This window comes from Sarcophilus harrisii, chromosome 6 (genome assembly GCF_902635505.1).
Source record: "Sarcophilus harrisii chromosome 6, mSarHar1.11, whole genome shotgun sequence".
Classification (NCBI taxonomy): domain Eukaryota; kingdom Metazoa; phylum Chordata; class Mammalia; order Dasyuromorphia; family Dasyuridae; genus Sarcophilus; species Sarcophilus harrisii.
In genome coordinates, this window is record NC_045431.1 from 214,372,010 (window position 1) to 214,389,010 (window position 17,001).

Below are 17,001 nucleotides of genomic sequence, written 5' to 3' on the forward strand. Positions count from 1 at the left end.
CTGAAGTTTGGGACAGTTGCCTCTTCCTCTTGGGAAGCTTAGTCCCACTTTAGCAAAGAGTTAAAAGCCAAGAAAGAGGCTAGAAAATGAACATACAACAGAAAAAAATTGTCACTATAGTGACAAGAAAGATCCAAACACACAAGATGACATATAAAGTTAAAATTCTTGCATCCAAAGCCTCAAAAAAAAAAAAAAAATTATGAATTGTTCTCAGGCCTTGGAAGAGCTCAAAAACATTTTAAAAATTAAGTGGAGGAAAAATTGGGAAGATAAATGAGTGATGCAAAAAAAAATCATAAAAAGGAACAACAGCTTGATAAAGAAAGCATGAAAAATATGAATAAAATAACACCTTAAAAAGCAGAGTAAACCAAAATGGTAAAAAAACAAACAAACAACAACAGAAAAAAACCCCGGAAATCTACAGGGAAGAACTCCTTAAAAAGCAGAATTGGCCAGATAGAAAAAAGAGGTACAAAACTCCACTAAAGAAAATAATTTCTTTAAAGTTAGAACTGGGCAAGTGGAAGCCAATGACTCAGTGAGATATCAAGAAACAATACAACACTATTGAAGGAATGAAAAAAATAAGAAAAAAAAAGTGAAATATCTCACTGGAAAAAACTGAGAGAATAATGGAGACTGAATGTGGATCAAACATAGCATTTTCACTTTTTTGTTATTTGTTTGCTTAGTTCTTCTTTTTCATATTTTTCCCTCCTTTGATCCGATTTTTCTTGTGTAGCATGATAATATGGATATGTAGTTAGAAGAATTGCACATGTTTAACTTATACCAGATTATGTGCTATCTAGGGAAGGGGAAGGAAGGGACAAAGATTTGGAATAAAAAGTTTTGTAAGGGGGAATGTTAAAAATTATCTTTGAATGTATTAAAAAAAAACTATTAGTATTAAAAAAGGAAAACAATTAAAATATTATGAAACCATAGTCAGGATAACATAAAATTTAGCAGTTTCAACAGCTTTGCAGTGCTTAGAATACTATATTTCAGAGGGCGGGGCAGGTAGGATTCCAATCAAGAATCACCTACTCAGCAAAACTGAATAAAATCCTTCAGGGGGGAAAACGGAAATTCAATGAAATAGAGGACTTTTAAGCATTCTTGATGAAAAGATCAGAGCAGAAGACAAAAAATCTGAGTTTCAAATACAAGATTCAAATATAAGTTTCAAGAGAAGCATAAAAAACAAAACAAAACAAAACAAAACAAAAAACAGAGGTTTGATAAGATTAAACTTTTTATATTCCTACATGGGAAAATGCCAATTATAACTCTTGAAGATTTTCTCATTCTTAGTGCAGTCAGAAGTATACATAAACAGAAGAGGTGTGAGTTGAATGTGATGGTAGATTATCTTAAAAAAAAAATTAAATGATGAAGGGGAAAAAAGGTAGAATGAGATAAATTTTGTGACATATAAGAAGTTTGAAAGAGATTTTACAGTGGAGATGAAAATGGGAGAAGGGGATAGAGAAGCACATGATCCTTACTTATTGAAATTGTCTCAGGTAGAGACACACTCAGCTGGGTATAGAAGAAATTTATCTTACCATACAGGAAAATAAGGAAAGTAAGGGGATAAGAAAAAGAGGTGAGGAACTGAGAGAAGCGAGGGCAGTTTGGGGGAGGTAAGTCAGAAGATGGAAATCAAGCTGAACTACTTAAAATTCTAAAAGATGATGCTGTTGAAGTGCTGCACTCAAGATGCCAGCAAATTTGGAAAACAACAGGAGTCAATGGACTGGAAAGATCAGTTTATCTCCCAATCATAAAGGGCAATGCCAAAGAATGTTCAAATTAGCCAATAATTGGGCTCATTTTATAAGCCTAGCAAGGCTATGTTTAAGATTCTGTAAGCTCGGCTTCAGCAATATGTGAATGAAGAATTACCAGAAAAACAGGCTGGTTTTCAGAGGCATAGGAACAAGAGACTACATTGCCAACATTTGCTGAATTCTGGAGAAAGCAAGGGAGTTCCAGAAAAAAGATGCCTTTCACGGTGTGGATCACAACAAAATGTGGCAAGTCCTCAAAGAGAGAGGAGTGCCCAGATCATCTTACTCGTCTCCTGAGGAACCTGTATGCAGGCCAAGAAGTAATAGTCAAAACTTAACACGGAACCACTGCTGAATTTAAGACTGGGAAAGGACATGGCTGAATATTGCCACCTTATTAATTTATATGCAGAATATATGATGTGAAATGCCAGGCTGGATGAACCAAAAGCCAGAATTAAGGTTTCTGGGAGAAATAGCAATAATCTCAGATATGCAGATGATACTCCTCTGATAAAATGCCATAAGAAGCAACAAACATGAGCTTGGACAGACTTTGGGAAATATTAGAGAACAGATTTGACCTGCCATGTGTATTCCTTGAGATCATGAAGAATTGGACAAGACTGAATGACTAAACAAAAATGACAAATCTAAGAGATATTAAATAAAAATGAATGAATGCAAATAATTTGAGTCTTCATTGTTATCAGAGATATATAAATTACTTTCAGATCTTAGTTTAGGTATCAAAAAGGTGAACCTAATTTGAATTATGAGAAAGCTCCAAAAAAAGAGTTGTGGATGGTATAATAAAAGTCTAAAATACAAATCAAATATTGTTTTTACTATGAAACAAAAACCATACTCAAACTCAGTTGTAAAAGCTGCATTTTAAACATACCAAATAGCAGAGAAAAGAATTAGTGCATTTTAATCACAAAAATTATTTAGACAATCTATTTACAACTCTATAGGCTTATAAGCTATTAGTATATAATAAAATATTTAGGGAAAAGGAGACCATGAATATAGAAATTTTAATTTAAATGGTCCTACAATAAAAAAAAATTGAAAAACAAAAACCATATTAAAATGATATAGTGATAAGAAATGGACTATCAAAACATGTTAAAAGTATCAAAAATTTACATCTAGTTTTGCTGCTGAAATTTACATTTATTTAAAACAACACATGCAAGGGAAAAGAGAATTTTCCCCTTCTATTCTAGGATGTTTTTATGGGATTGAGGAAACCTATAGAGTCTATTTGTCAAAAGCTTCTTCAAAAGTACCGAGGACATACAAAAGGTCTACTTTAATCCTTCTTAGGAAAGCATTTTAGAAAATTAGGCTTGATAAAAGTGGATGATTTTGATTTTGAATTGAGTGTTATGTTTCCTTCTGAAATACTTCTCCCAAATTTTCTCTGCACGCCTGGATTTAGTTCATGGATACTTCTTTTATGTGCTGGAAAAGAAAGATAAATAGAATAATAGGACAAATGTCATTCAAGGAATGGTACATTTAATTAATATTTGTAAGAATTCTAAACTCAAGAAGGAAAACATATCTTTTAAAATTCAAACAAGAGAATAAAATAAATACCAATATATTTTTTGGCAAAAATGAGATTGTTAAAGTCCTATCTAGAGATGTGAAAGACCAATTTTTGTAAGTAATATGTGATGATTTCACTAAGTCCTCATGGAGGAGAGTTCTCCAGAATGCTAAATAACATTTCTATGTTATTTCCTCTTAGTTAATTAAAGATCTTATTTTCACTGTCATTCTCTATTTTAGCTCATCAACATTTTCCCTTCTCTTCTCTGTCTTAAATTCTCTCTTTTTTGGTAAGAAAGAAACATCTGATCTCATTGCTTTTTTCCCCCAATTTTATAGACTTACCAGAGATATTTTTTTATTGATTTGTTTTGTCAAAACTTAAACTGGAACTGAAACTGAAACTTCATTTCCAAATGTATCCTTGTTCACCCCCTATTCAGTGGACCATCTTTTCTTAACAAAAATTTTAAAAGAAGTGGTCCTATACAACTATTAACCAACAAATAAATCTGACAGTATATATACAATATTCTACACCCACAGTCTTCCATCTCTCTGCAAAGGAAAGAGGAAGGTATATTTCATCTCTTTTTCAAGAATAACCTTGGTTATTCATTGTACAGCATTCAATTTCATTTTGATTTAGTTCTTTCCATTTATGTTACTGTAATCATTGGGTATATTATTATTTTCCTGTTCCTCCTTACTTTGCTCTGTAGTAGCTCACATAAGCATTAACATTTCTCTGAATTAATACTCATTTCTTTAGATGTAGTAATATTCTATTACATTAATTTACTATAATTTGGTTAGTCATCTCCCAGGGGGTGAGCGTCAACTTGGTTTTTAGTTCTTTGCCAGCCCCCAAAGTGCTGCTCAAGGATTGTTCTGAACAGTTTAATATACAGAGGGTTTTCTGGTTTTGATCTCTTTGGGGTATGTGCCCAATAGTAGGATCTGAGGGTCAAAGGATAGTTTATTCACCTTTCCAGCATGATTAATTCCAAAATGTTTCCCAGAATCTAATCATATATATTTAAAGTTTATTTTACTTGCACATTTTCCCCTTACTATCTTCCTTTGCAAACTAACCTTTTACTAAATTCATTATTCTCAACTATGAGTTTGCATGAAATCTTGATTAGGGAGAACAGGGAAGAAGAAGAAAGATTAATGAGGAAATAGATAGGAGATGAAATTACAATTGGGAGAGGCAAAGGGATCAATGATACCTTCTCCAGAAGGTATTTCCATTAGGAAATGTAAGGAGATTGATCTAAGAAAAAGAAGAAATCCCTTTAAAAATAGTCATTCATTACATCAGGAGTACTTTTTGCATTTTAGAGCTTAAGTTTTCTTTCTTTATAAATTATACTTATCAAAATAATTTCTCTCCAGTTTTATGTGCCAAATTAGTTTGAATACAGGTGACAGCTTCTCCTTGAACTTGACATGTTAAAAAACCTAAATGCAGCTTAGATTTGGATTATTTTTCAGTGTGTGTCTTCTTTCCAAAGACATCTAATTTTAGGGGAATGTAGACTTAGACTACTATGATACAATCTGTTACTTGTCTGCAAAATTATAATGAACTTAAGGATTCCTGAGTGTACACATATAAAGAACTATCACTAAATACAATATAAAAAGTTAAATAATGAAACTTTAGTTCCTAAGATTTTCCTTTCTTTCTTTAAGATATCTATGCATTTCTTTTCACTTCTTACAGCTTGATCATAGCACAAAAACATTTACCAATTAAGTCTAGTAATATTGTTAAGACCTTTAAAATGAAAATACAACACGGATGAAAGGCAGTAAAATTAAGAATTTTAGCATGCACCTCAAAAACAGCCTCCATTGAAGCTTGGAGGAAAACAGAACATTTTCTTCCAAGGTATGTTAATTGTCTTCTACTAATGCTGTTTGCAATGATACTACCCAAAAGGTCTAAAAAGCCCGATTGCTCTGGCTCTGGGGTCAATCTTCTGTCACTGAGCCTCTCTCTCTTGGAACTTTGCTATCTAAAAAAGAAATGAGCTGAAAGAATCTGTTTCAGAGTTTGTACTTGTGAATACTCAGGTGAGAGCTACCTGAAACCCTACGCCACCATCATCTTTGGAATCATCTCCTGTTAAAGATGGCAGGCAGGCCACACAAAATAGAGACTGATATTTTTATTTATTCAGTAAATATTTTATGATTTAATGAAATTATTTTCCTTCCTGTAACCCCATGTATTTTATTTTATGAATCTATAAACATTGTTCTACTTAGGCCATATTGACTATATTGCCCATGAGATACTTGGCTTTGGAGGCTTAGTCCCATTTTTGGATTCCACAGCTCTAATTTGAAAATTTGAGGGCTAGCATTTATCTTATTCACCTTTTCATTTCCTATTGTAACTAAAAAACTACCATATGTATTTCAAGCAAGGAAAATCAGTGAGATGAATGAAAATAGAATCCAGAGATAGGAAAATTCAGATAATAAAATCTTAAAAGGAGAAAGGTCTCAGATGGGCCTTTTGTAATTTGCTACAGCTATAATTATTTTCTGATAGTATGCTCACTTTCTAACTTGGGACTTCAGGATATTCAGTGAAGGAATTTTCATGAATGTTGGTAGCAGACTGGTCAACAGATTGGGTGGTAAGGGTGAAGGAGATGGAAAGATGGCTACTCTGCAAAACTGTAAGTGGGTAGCTGCTTCCCCAAATGACTCTGTGTCACACTCTACCGTAAATAAATTGTATCCCCAAGGAGAATACATTTAGTGCAGACTCCAAAATTTACATCTAGTTCTGCTGCTTTTTGAAGCTTTGCAGAGCATGCACTTAGGAGACAGTTTGCTTATTTGAACTCTGAGAATCTCTTTTGATTTCTCTTAGTTGCTTTTACAATCTGGTAAGTCATAGAAGTTTGAGTGGGCTCAGTAATCACAGAGAGCTTGAGGATGGGCAGCAGGTACAGAAGCAGTTTCTTCAAAGTGCTTTAACATGTGCAGTTTTATTTTAATCAGTCTAGTCCTGTGCAGAGAATCCCTACTGTAGAAATTCCTTGCAATAATGCAGAACAGCAGCTCTTCTACAATTCCAAAGGTGAGAGAACTAGCTGGGGCTTGGTGCACTAGGTTAAGGAACTTGCCTGGGACCAATGCACAAAGCCGGCTTGTGCCAAAGAGCAGGACTGGAACTCAGATTCTTCCGATTCCCAGCCCAGTCTTCTTGATGCTAGACCTACCTAAATCAAAAGCTTTAAGTGGACATAACCTCTTAAAAATTAATCCAATAACTATGCTCAAAAAGTTATCAAACCATGCATACCTTTTGACCTAGCAGTGTTTCTACTGGGCTTATATCCCAAAGAGATCTTAAAGGAGGGAAAGAGACTCATGTGTGCAAAAATGTTTGTGGCAGCCCTTTTTGTGGTGGCTAGAAACTGGAAACTGAGTGGATGCCCATCAGTTGAAGAATGGTTGAATAAGTTATGGTATATGAATGTTATGGAATATTACTGTTGAGCACTGTGGTAACAGAGTGTGGAACACAACATAGCATTCTCATTCTCTCTGTTGTTATTTGCTTGCATTTTGTTTTCTTTCTCAGTTTTTTTTCCTTCCTTCTTGATCATATTTTTCTTGTGCAGCAAGATAATTGTATAAATATGTATATGTGTGTGTGTATATATATATGTATGTATATACACACATATATATATGTACACACACACACATATACACACACACACATAGGATCTTACATGTATTTCAACATATTTAACATGTAGTGGACTATTTATCAGCTAGGGGAGGGTGGGGTGAAGGAGGGGAAAATTTGCAACAAAAGGTTACGCAAGGGTCCATGTTGGAAAAATTACCCATGCAGATGCTTTGTAAATAAAAAGCTTTAACAACAACAAAAAATTAATCCAAGAAACAGCTTGCTGACTTGTCTCATTCTGTCTTGCCCAGCAATAACCATACTTACTCTCCAATTCTGAGCTCAGGAGCTACAACTTACCCTTTGCTGGTCTGTTTATCCTAGAATATTCATGACCTGTAAGATCCTTTCGGACACGCTTCATAGCTACTGGATCTTGCGTAGTCTTTAACGAACTGCTGGGTGTAGGACTTGAAAAAAATAGATAGAAAAAATGTTGCTATTTTTACAATAGAATAAGTACATATAATTGACAGAAGTAGAATGTTTTCTGGTTACCACGGGCTTTAACTATATTCTCTTGGCCCTCACAACAGGCAGGCAGGAGGAAAGACTCCTTGTTCTAGAGGATGAAGGGACCTCAACAGCCTCCCTCTCCCAAGGCTGGTGTAAGGAAGGATAGAAGGGTCAGAGGAGGTGATGGATGGGAAATGTTTCTGTAACCACAGGGATTTATGGTAAAGCTTTATCTCAGGAAGGAAAGTACTCTGTAAACTGTCAAGTGAAAGTAAGAGCTAAATGACCATTAGCTAGCTGTCTCAACAACACTGAACCCAGCCAAGAGTGAGGAAGGGAATCAAAAAGGTCCTTGTGACAAAGAGTGTTACAAAGTCCTTGCAATTGAAGCTTCTATGCTTTAATTATCAGAAATAAGATCTAATGAGATTGTGTGCATAAAAATGTCTAGAAAAGCATATAAAAATCTATGGTTAACTATTGTTGCTAAGAAGCTCCACAGAGCACTTACTTTTATTTTGAATTTTAACAAGCTTAGTTATGAATGGTTTCTAGCTTAGATCAGAAGCAGCAAACAATAGGACAAGAGAGAAAAAATTGTGGAAAGCAGACAAGAACTCAAAAGCATAGCTGTCTGGGGACATTTATTGTAGGGGTAAAGAGCCACACATATTTCACTAAGTCCTGAGAGCATTCACTTTATTGCAGTCTTAAACAAGTAATGGATGTTTATAATGATGACTTTGAATCATCAAGGTAAGGTTTTGTGTTGAAGAAGTCAAGGTACTGTTCAGAAAAATTTCTAACCAAAATTGTGAAAATAATGATTTTAGTATTTAATGGCATAAATTTCAAGTTCTTATAAAAAGACAACTATGTGAAACAATTCATTCTTGAACACGTCAGATGAGGTACTACCATTTTATCATGTACATCTTTAAATTAATACACTTGCTTCACTTAATCATTAGATTTCCTCCCCCAAGAAACAGAACATCCTGTAAACAAAAGATTGTCATTGGCTCTCTTGGATGAATGTTTATTCTCACATCTAATTTCCTGATCATTTTGGAACATGTCAAAAATACAAACATTATCTATAGCATCCTTCCTATGGGAATTTGAGGTTTGACTACTTGACTAAAACTCACATTTCCAGGAATGTAATCCCAGTATAATCAAATAAGTAGAATGTTTATGTCAAACACACATCTGATTTAATAAACTTTGTAGCTTCACTTAAAAAAAGTCTTAAGAAATATTTAGTTAAATATTACATTGATGAAACACACTAAATATTCATGTCACAAGACAGATTTGTGTTCTGATTTTGAGGGTAGAGCCATAAAGAGAAAGACAAAATTTACAGGCAGGCAGAAGTACAAAATCAAAATGACAAAACTAATGGGCACCAAGAGAAAGGTTATAAGGTTTTTCCTTTTTCACTAATCCATTGCTAGATGCTTCTCTAAAATTATCTTTTTCTTTAGAATAGGTAGATATTACTATTGATAGGTGATCCCGAATTATATAAAAATTGAAAGTTTCAACTATGAAATTATAATTAATGTTTATAGAATTCATTATTTAATAACTATAATTATTGAAATTAACATATGTTATTTAAAATTGTTTCTTAGGTGGAATCACACATTCTCTCAGTCAATCTGACCTTAATGGAAGAAGGTCATTATTTAATGTGTTGAAAAATTTAAACTTTGAATATCTGATAAATATAAGCTAAGCATAGCTGAATTATACTGTGAATTGGATTATAATTGATAAGTATATTCTCAGTCAGGTAATTCTGTTGTTATGCTCTATTAATTTATGAGACTAAAATTTTGTTATTTCCAAATGAGGCAGCGAATCAATGTAAAGAGTTTAGTATTTTGTTGAAATTACTAGTACTTTTGGACTGTTTTAATATCTGGGTAGGAAGTAAAATGGACACACCACAAATATACAAGTACATATAGATTAAGGCTTGTGGATAAGTGGAAAATACCAGGGTTTATTACTATCACGCTCATGTAGATTTAATTAAGGAAAAGGAGGATCAAAAAAAAGTAATTATGTACATTTCTAGCATTAATCTCTCTTAACCTTAGTTAATGACAGGATCTAATTACTGGTTTCAGAGGGAACTTAACAGAAGCAATTCTTATGCTTGGAAAAATCAACTTATTTTCTTTATATGTCTTGTAACTGAATTACCATAATATTAGTTGCTTTGTAGAATCATATAACTTTATTTCTAAACCACCAAACAAAATGATTCTTACAATGATGGCAATTTCAAAGTATCAAAAGTAACTGGGGACTCTAAGAACTCTTCCTTTAACATCCTATCTACTGTGTGAGAGTTTGCTTTTGACTTTTATACAAAACAAAGCAGGCTACCAACCATGGGTTGAGGATGGGGATGTGGGGAATCAACTAATAATGAGGAAGAAGGAGGTAAGGTAAGGTATAAAATTGTACTTATTACATTATTATTATCAAAATCATCCAAGTTAAAAATAACACCTGAAGTTTAAAAAAAAAACAAGTGAAACCATCTATAAAGCTGTACAATAAGAAAAAAAAAAGTACATCATTTCAATTTGGAGCAAGCATGAATATTGGTTTGACCAGGGAAAAAGTAAGGAATGACTTTAATACTAATAGTAATACATTGCATTTTGTATATAACTTAAAAAGTGAAATTAAAATACATGATTTAATAAATTAAAGTACATGATCTAATAATATGAGGTGATTTAAACATCATCCCCATTTCATGAAAATTAAGACTCAAAGAAAGAGTGAGTTGACAAAGTTCCACCAGCTGGCTAAGGACTGCCTGACTGAGAAGGATATAACTCCTGGATGTGACTTCAAATTTAGATGCTTTTTTTTTTTAAACTAAAAATATTTTTTAGTGCTTTTTGTGCCTTTTTAGTAAAACAAACATGAAAGATTTATCAATGAGGACACTAAAATAATCTCTCATTTGTAGTACTTCAAGTTTTAAAAAGTACTTTATTTGTAAAATGCTTATGAGATGAATAGTAGAACTAAAAAGGCTGGGCAGTCTATTTTTCCTTTTTTGCTGAGGCAATTAAGGTTAAGTGACTTGTCCAAGGTCATACAGCTAGGAAGTGTTAAGTGTCTGAGACCAAATTTGAATTCGGGTCTTCCTGACTTCAGGGCTGGTGCTCTAACCACTGCACCACCTAGTTGCCCCTGGACAATCTATTTTTCATATTTAAACCAGGTATTATTAGAGAGGACCCTTCTTTATCCCTTTCTGATCACTAATGGGAGCAGAAATCTGGGATCATTCACTTTTTCATTCATTTGAAAAATCAGATGTGGCTGAAATTTATAGGTGAATACAGTGTTTTCAGAGTTTGAAGAATTTTCTAATCATTTTTAAATGTTAAAAACAAAAAAAAACAAAAAAAAAAAAAAACCAATTACAAATCGGAGGTTTTACTAAACTTGACTTTTCTGGAGTAATTTAATTTTGGTAAATTAATAATAACACACCCTGTGGATTCAGAACATTTTATAAATGTTCTCAAAGGGTCTGCTATGCTACAGACTCCAGATGCCTCATCCTTGTGAATACTAGCTTTCATTTCTGGTCCTTTATTTTACTTTTGCGCTTTTCTTCATACCTCATTATTATTCCCTCTGTACAAAAAGAAGAGCTGAGAGCCAGGGAGGATCCTCCAGAATGTCAATAAGGAAGCCAGGATTTGAAGCTAAGTTTTCTGGCTCACCTATCACCATGGGCTGTTATTGACAGACTATAAGTTTAAACAGCTACCAAAAAATGAGAGCATCAGGACATAAACCGTAGGGTGAGACTATGGCGTGACAGACGAGTCTTACACCGGCCCTGCAATGAGCCTGTTTTCTGGAATCTTACCTTGTTAATTTCCGTTTTCTCTTGGCAGCAGCAGTCATTGCCATGTAGGATGGGGTTTCATTTGTTAAGTGGACAGATGTTTTAGTCAACAATGAAGGGAGGCTAAGCCTACAGTTTATAAGTGAAAAAAAAAAAAAAAAGATATCCTTATTTTTTTCTTTTTAGTGAAAAACCATTTTTAAGATGGCAATAAATATAGGCCATAAAAATTTTCAATGAAGCAGAAATATTACAGGTATTTCAGACATCATTTCTAGTCCAATCCCTTATGTATTTATGAGGAACTTGTGGCCTAGGGAGGTAAAGGTATCTAAGGAAGCTGCAGTAACAAGTGATCCCCTGATGAATGGTAATCGGTAAAGAGACTGTATACACACTAAGTTATGGGGACAAATAAATAGTCTTCTATGAGGTCCTTACTTCACTTACCATTTATTAATAACCTACTCTGTACAAAGATTTCTTGGTAGGATCTATTAGAGTTTGTGCTTTGCTTGAATCGACAGAGAAACACTTTTGATGAACACCATGATGAAACACTGGAATAAGATTTTAGTAAAGATTTTCTAAACTTACATGTTAATAATTTAAAAAGAGTACAGACATATCTCTATATACATATTCCATTTATGCATCTATCTTCAGAAACCATTGCTATCATAAGACTGTCATACTACCAGTAGCAAGAAAAGACATGGATACCTTTCCTCACATAAACATGCGCAGGATATGACAGATGAAATGTGAACTCAACAGGTAAAGTATGAAAGTATACATATGTTGTCTTGGATGAAATGCAGTGAAAATTGGTTTAGGTTTAGGAATATTTTACATTATCTAAGGGTTGCTAGAGTACCAAGAGTTGTCAGACACCATGAGAAATTGTGGAATTTCCTTCAAAGGAAATTTTAAAAAGTATAACATATATAGTAATCCTTTTCAGATGGTATGGGTTGTCTAGCTAGAAAACTAACAGATAAAGTAGCTCAGTCAACCTAATCACTCTGTTAAAATATATTTATTGGAGATGCCAACTATGAGGTGTGAGGTATGAAATATGAGGAAAGGTTTTAAAGATGAAATGGAAGAAAAATGAAGAGTATTTTGCTTAAAAGTTGGTCTTAATACATTTCATATTGAAAACTAAATAATATATTTATTAAAAAAACAGATCTAAACCAAAAAAATACATTTCATAGTATTAATGCTGAGAGGGTATTTTCCTTGTATAATTAATTTAGTCTAATGCTCTTTTACACATGAGGAAATGAAAGAACAAAGAAGTTAGGGAATGTTTGAAGGGTCACACAGCTGGCTACTGACAGACTGGGTGTAGTAACTCAGGTCTGCTGAGCCCCAGGTACTGGCTTTTTCAAACATGAATGCATCTCCAAACTAAACCTTAACCAGGAAATGGAAAAAAAAAAAATTAAATCTATCTGAAGAATCCTGAGTTAACATATTTGGGAAATTCCACTGATAGAAATGCTGCATGCCATACCTTGGTAAAACGGTATCATTTTCATTTGGTTCCAATCCCTTTTCAGAGAATACGCCAGTGCCATTGGTGTCTTCATGTATAACAAACGTAGACTCTAAATTCTCTTTGACACACTCTATCCTTCTGTCAAGAGGTATACAACTTTTTGAAAAGGGAGCATGAAAGGGATTACTGTTTGTTTTCAAACTGTTGGCTTCCTGAAAACTGGATCCATATGACGACTGTGAACTGGGATTTTGAATTGATTTTTTACAATTTTCTGGTGTATACATAATAGCTTGGAGTTCCTGTGTGAAAGAATCATTGAGTCGAGTTTTACTCGACAGTTTAGGTCCTCTGGAATGTTCGGTCATCGAGGGAGACTGGATTAATTTCCTCCGAGTTCTTTTTTGTGAAGGAGTTTTCTGTTGATTAATTGCCAGCTGCATTTTTTCACTGGATTCGCCTGAAGGTATACCTGTTCCGCAAATTAAAATAAAACTTAATAGTTTTATCTAAACTTTTCTCATATTAATCACAGCACTATAGTCTCTTGAAAGGTGAAACTAATTTTTAGTAGTTGATTTTAAAAAAAATGAACAGAAAATAATAAGGGTAATAAATTTAAATTTAAAACTAAGAATCAATTTTCAAAAACTTCCAAAGAAGTCCTGGATACTGGTCACATACAATCTGTCCAACACAAATAATTACCATTGAGACTATATCAGAGTTATCATCAACCTGGAGCTCTGGTATGTCAAACATAAACCAAAACCAAAAACAAACCATAATTAATCTTTGGCTTTACAAAGATCTCAAGGGAATGTCTCATATATTATATCTTCTTTAGGAGTAAGCTTTAAAAGAAATTAACAACTAAAATAATTTGTAGGTAAAACAATCAGGAACTTTTAAACTACAGAAAAGCATACTTTGACATTACTGAGGAAAAAGCCAGTTTGAATTAGGAAAAAAAATACAATTTTTCATAGGGCCAGGAAGATTTTGCTTAATCAAACATTTGAAGGGTATAATAGAGAAATGCTCTAAATCCTTTTGATTGATAAGGGTATACAAATTAGTATATCATAGTATCAAGGATTTAAAGGTGGAACCTGACATTTTTTTAAGAAATATTTTAGTAGCTATAGTTATATCATTTTATGCTAATTATGTATTTCATTTTTTGCACTTAAAAAACATTATTCTAAGAAGGTGTCCATAGGACTCCCAGACTGTGAAAAGGTTTTGGGGACAAAAAGCAAAGAATTCCTGCTCAAGTCCAACTCCCTCATTTGCTGGATGAGGAAACAGAGAGGTTTGGCGGGAAAGTGACTTATGTAAAGTTACACAGATAAGAAATGGTTAAGCTAGGAGCCAGACCCATGCCTTCTGATTCTAAACCCAACATTAATTCATTGCGTTCGGTCAGTAGATATACCTTTGTAGTTGCTGCTGAACTTATAACTAAATGCTCTTTTCTATATAAGATCCTAAGTGGACTATAATTGTCCTGACAGACCCCAAACCTGGTACAGAGATGAGAAGTATAAATTTATACTGTGAAGGGAAGAAATGAGAAGTGTGAATTTATACAGTAGAGGGAGTGGGCAAATTCTGAGAGAGAAAGATGGATCTAGTTGTGTTGGCCACAAGCTCCAACACTGCTGGGTTATCATAGGGAGAGGGGGAATGTGGCCCATCCTTCCATCCTGTAATTGATGGATTGATCACACACCATTTGGGATTAGAATACTCAAGTTGGTGACTACTAGTTCAGATTCCTGGGGAGTTGGAAAATGACTGGATCTTTGATGACTTGATTATGCCAAAAATCAGTGCCTTCACTGTTTGTCGTTTTAACACATGGTAAAATCTAAATTTGACAGAAAAAATTTCTCATCTCTCAAATACTGAAATTCTATCATTAAACCTTAAAATGCCATAAAATCCTTTGTATTTCTTCTCTTCATTCTCATTGCTATTACCCTGGTTTGTCCTCTTAATATAAATACACTTTCCCTAGAAGATAGTTATTAGTTGATCAAGCAATCAATTATGGACTAGGTGGGCAGCCAAGTGGCTGGGCCAGAGGCAGGAGGAACTCTTCCTGAGTTCAAATCTGGCCTCAAGCACTTCTAGCTGTTGTGACAATCCTCAGTATCTTCATCTGTAAAATGAGCTGAAGAAGGAAATGAAGAACTTCTCCAGTATCTCTAGAAAGAAAGCCCCAAATGGGGTCACAAAAGAGCTAGACATTACTGAAAACAACTGAACAATAACATGAAGCAGGTGCCATGACAGATCCTGGGGATATAAAAACAAGATGAAAATATCCTTGTTCTTAAAACTCTTACTTTCTAAGTTCTAAAGGGGATAGACAATGTGCACCTAGAAGTGTGTATACAGAACACGGAAATCGAGAACACCTTGCCTGGTATGCAAGGGGCAGCTTGAGGAAGCAGGAGGAACCTCGTGCAAAAGGCGCTGGGCTGGATATGGAAGGAGATGTGAGCAGGGCAAGAAGTGCAGGCATGGGGACAGCCAGAGACCAAGCAGGGAGCAGGGAGGGAAAGCCTTGTGCAAGGAAAGGAAAGACAATCAGTGTGGCTGGTCAGGAGAATGCAAGGAGGGCCCAGATATATACTTGAAAGGGCAAGATAGGGTCAGGTTAAGAAAAAATTTTTAAAAATTTATTTATTTTTAAAATTCAAGAAAGTACGTTCTAGATATGCTCTTGCAAAGAATACCTGGCATTGGGACATTTTTCCTTTCTACTGTAAAAAATTCATTCTTTTTTTTTTAAATTGTTTTTATTTTTCAAAAATATAAGCAAAGATGGTTTCATTGTGCCAAACCTTATGTTCCAAATTTTTTATCCCTCCCTTCTATCTCCTCCCTTCACCTAGAGAGCAAGGAATCCAAGATAGATCAACGTGTGCAATTCTTCTAAACATATTTCCACATTGAAAATGAATTCTTGTTAAGTTTATTTTCCACATCCCTTATATTTCCCAACATATTCTCCTCTTCCCTCCCCCATGGAGAACAATCCCCCATAATAAGGGATTAAAAGGGAATAAAAGTTCAGCAAAATTATAAACAATATATGGGAAAAAATTGCCATTTATATGCACTGTTACACAACCATAGGCCTTCACTTCTGCAAAACAGAGGGAAACTAAATGTTAAATACCAAACATGGTTTAAATTAGATCACAGAAGTAATATACGCTCAGTATTAACAGGAAGCCATAATAAATTATCGGAGGCAGTGGGGAACACCGACAGGTGTAACACGGTCAGCCTGACGGGAGTTTGCTGCCAACAGTTCAGGTAGGGGGTACTGAGGGCCTGACCGAAGAGCAGGGGACCCATGTGAGGGGAGTGGGGGAGGGAGGGAGGAAGTGAGAGTCCAGTAAGGAGAAGCACCACCCAGCTGACATCGAGGTGACTGGAAGGGGGCAAGCTCATCGACAGAAATGGAGAAGCTGGAAAGAGGAGCCAATTGGAGGGGAGCAGAGGCGCGCACCAAGGAGAAGAACACACATACAGGAGAGAGGAGCAGGCTCCAGAACTAACCTGGGGGGAGGAGGAAGCTGTGGTCAGAAGCTGAGAAGAAAGTCCCTGGGAAAAGATGGCGATCTAGAGAGAGGAAGGGAGAGGACCGAGATAAGCCCCTGAGACCTGGCAGAGGCTGATGCTGATAAGCTGAGTGAGAAGATAGCATTCTCATGCAAGGAGGCAATGGGAGGCTTCATCTAACCTCCCAACAAATTACCCAGAAAATAATCTGTCCCCTTAGCCCCCAATTCAGACTATACTCTATGGATAAATGTAATTATACTCCTGGTTATTTCAATTCAATTAAAAAAAAAAAAAACAAAATTCAATAGTTACTGGTTATCACTACCTACAAAAGGAAGTCCAAGTTTCATCAACTGTTAAGCAAAATTTGACCCCGGTTTACCTTTCATTCTTTCTTTCCTGAAAGAACCTGCCATAATACTTCTGCCCTATCTGCCTACCTATTCAAGGCCTTGCTTTTATT

The 17,001-nt window shown here is 34.7% G+C and overlaps 1 protein-coding gene across 2 annotated transcripts in view; it reads right to left on the minus strand.

Annotated features, from left to right (window-relative positions):
* Positions 1-2,930: 2,930 nt before the first annotated feature.
* The window catches only part of KIF18A (kinesin family member 18A), a 98,301-nt gene continuing 84,230 nt past the window's right edge, over positions 2,931-17,001 (minus strand). For both annotated transcript variants that reach the window (XM_012552534.2, XM_031941810.1), the window contains exons 15-18: positions 12,969-13,425; positions 11,468-11,575; positions 7,393-7,502; positions 2,931-3,272 (exon numbers count right to left, since the gene is read on the minus strand). In XM_012552534.2, the coding sequence (XP_012407988.1) occupies positions 3,121-3,272; positions 7,393-7,502; positions 11,468-11,575; positions 12,969-13,425 (827 nt within the window). In that variant the 3' untranslated portion in view covers positions 2,931-3,120. The remainder of the gene's footprint in view (positions 3,273-7,392; positions 7,503-11,467; positions 11,576-12,968; positions 13,426-17,001) is intronic.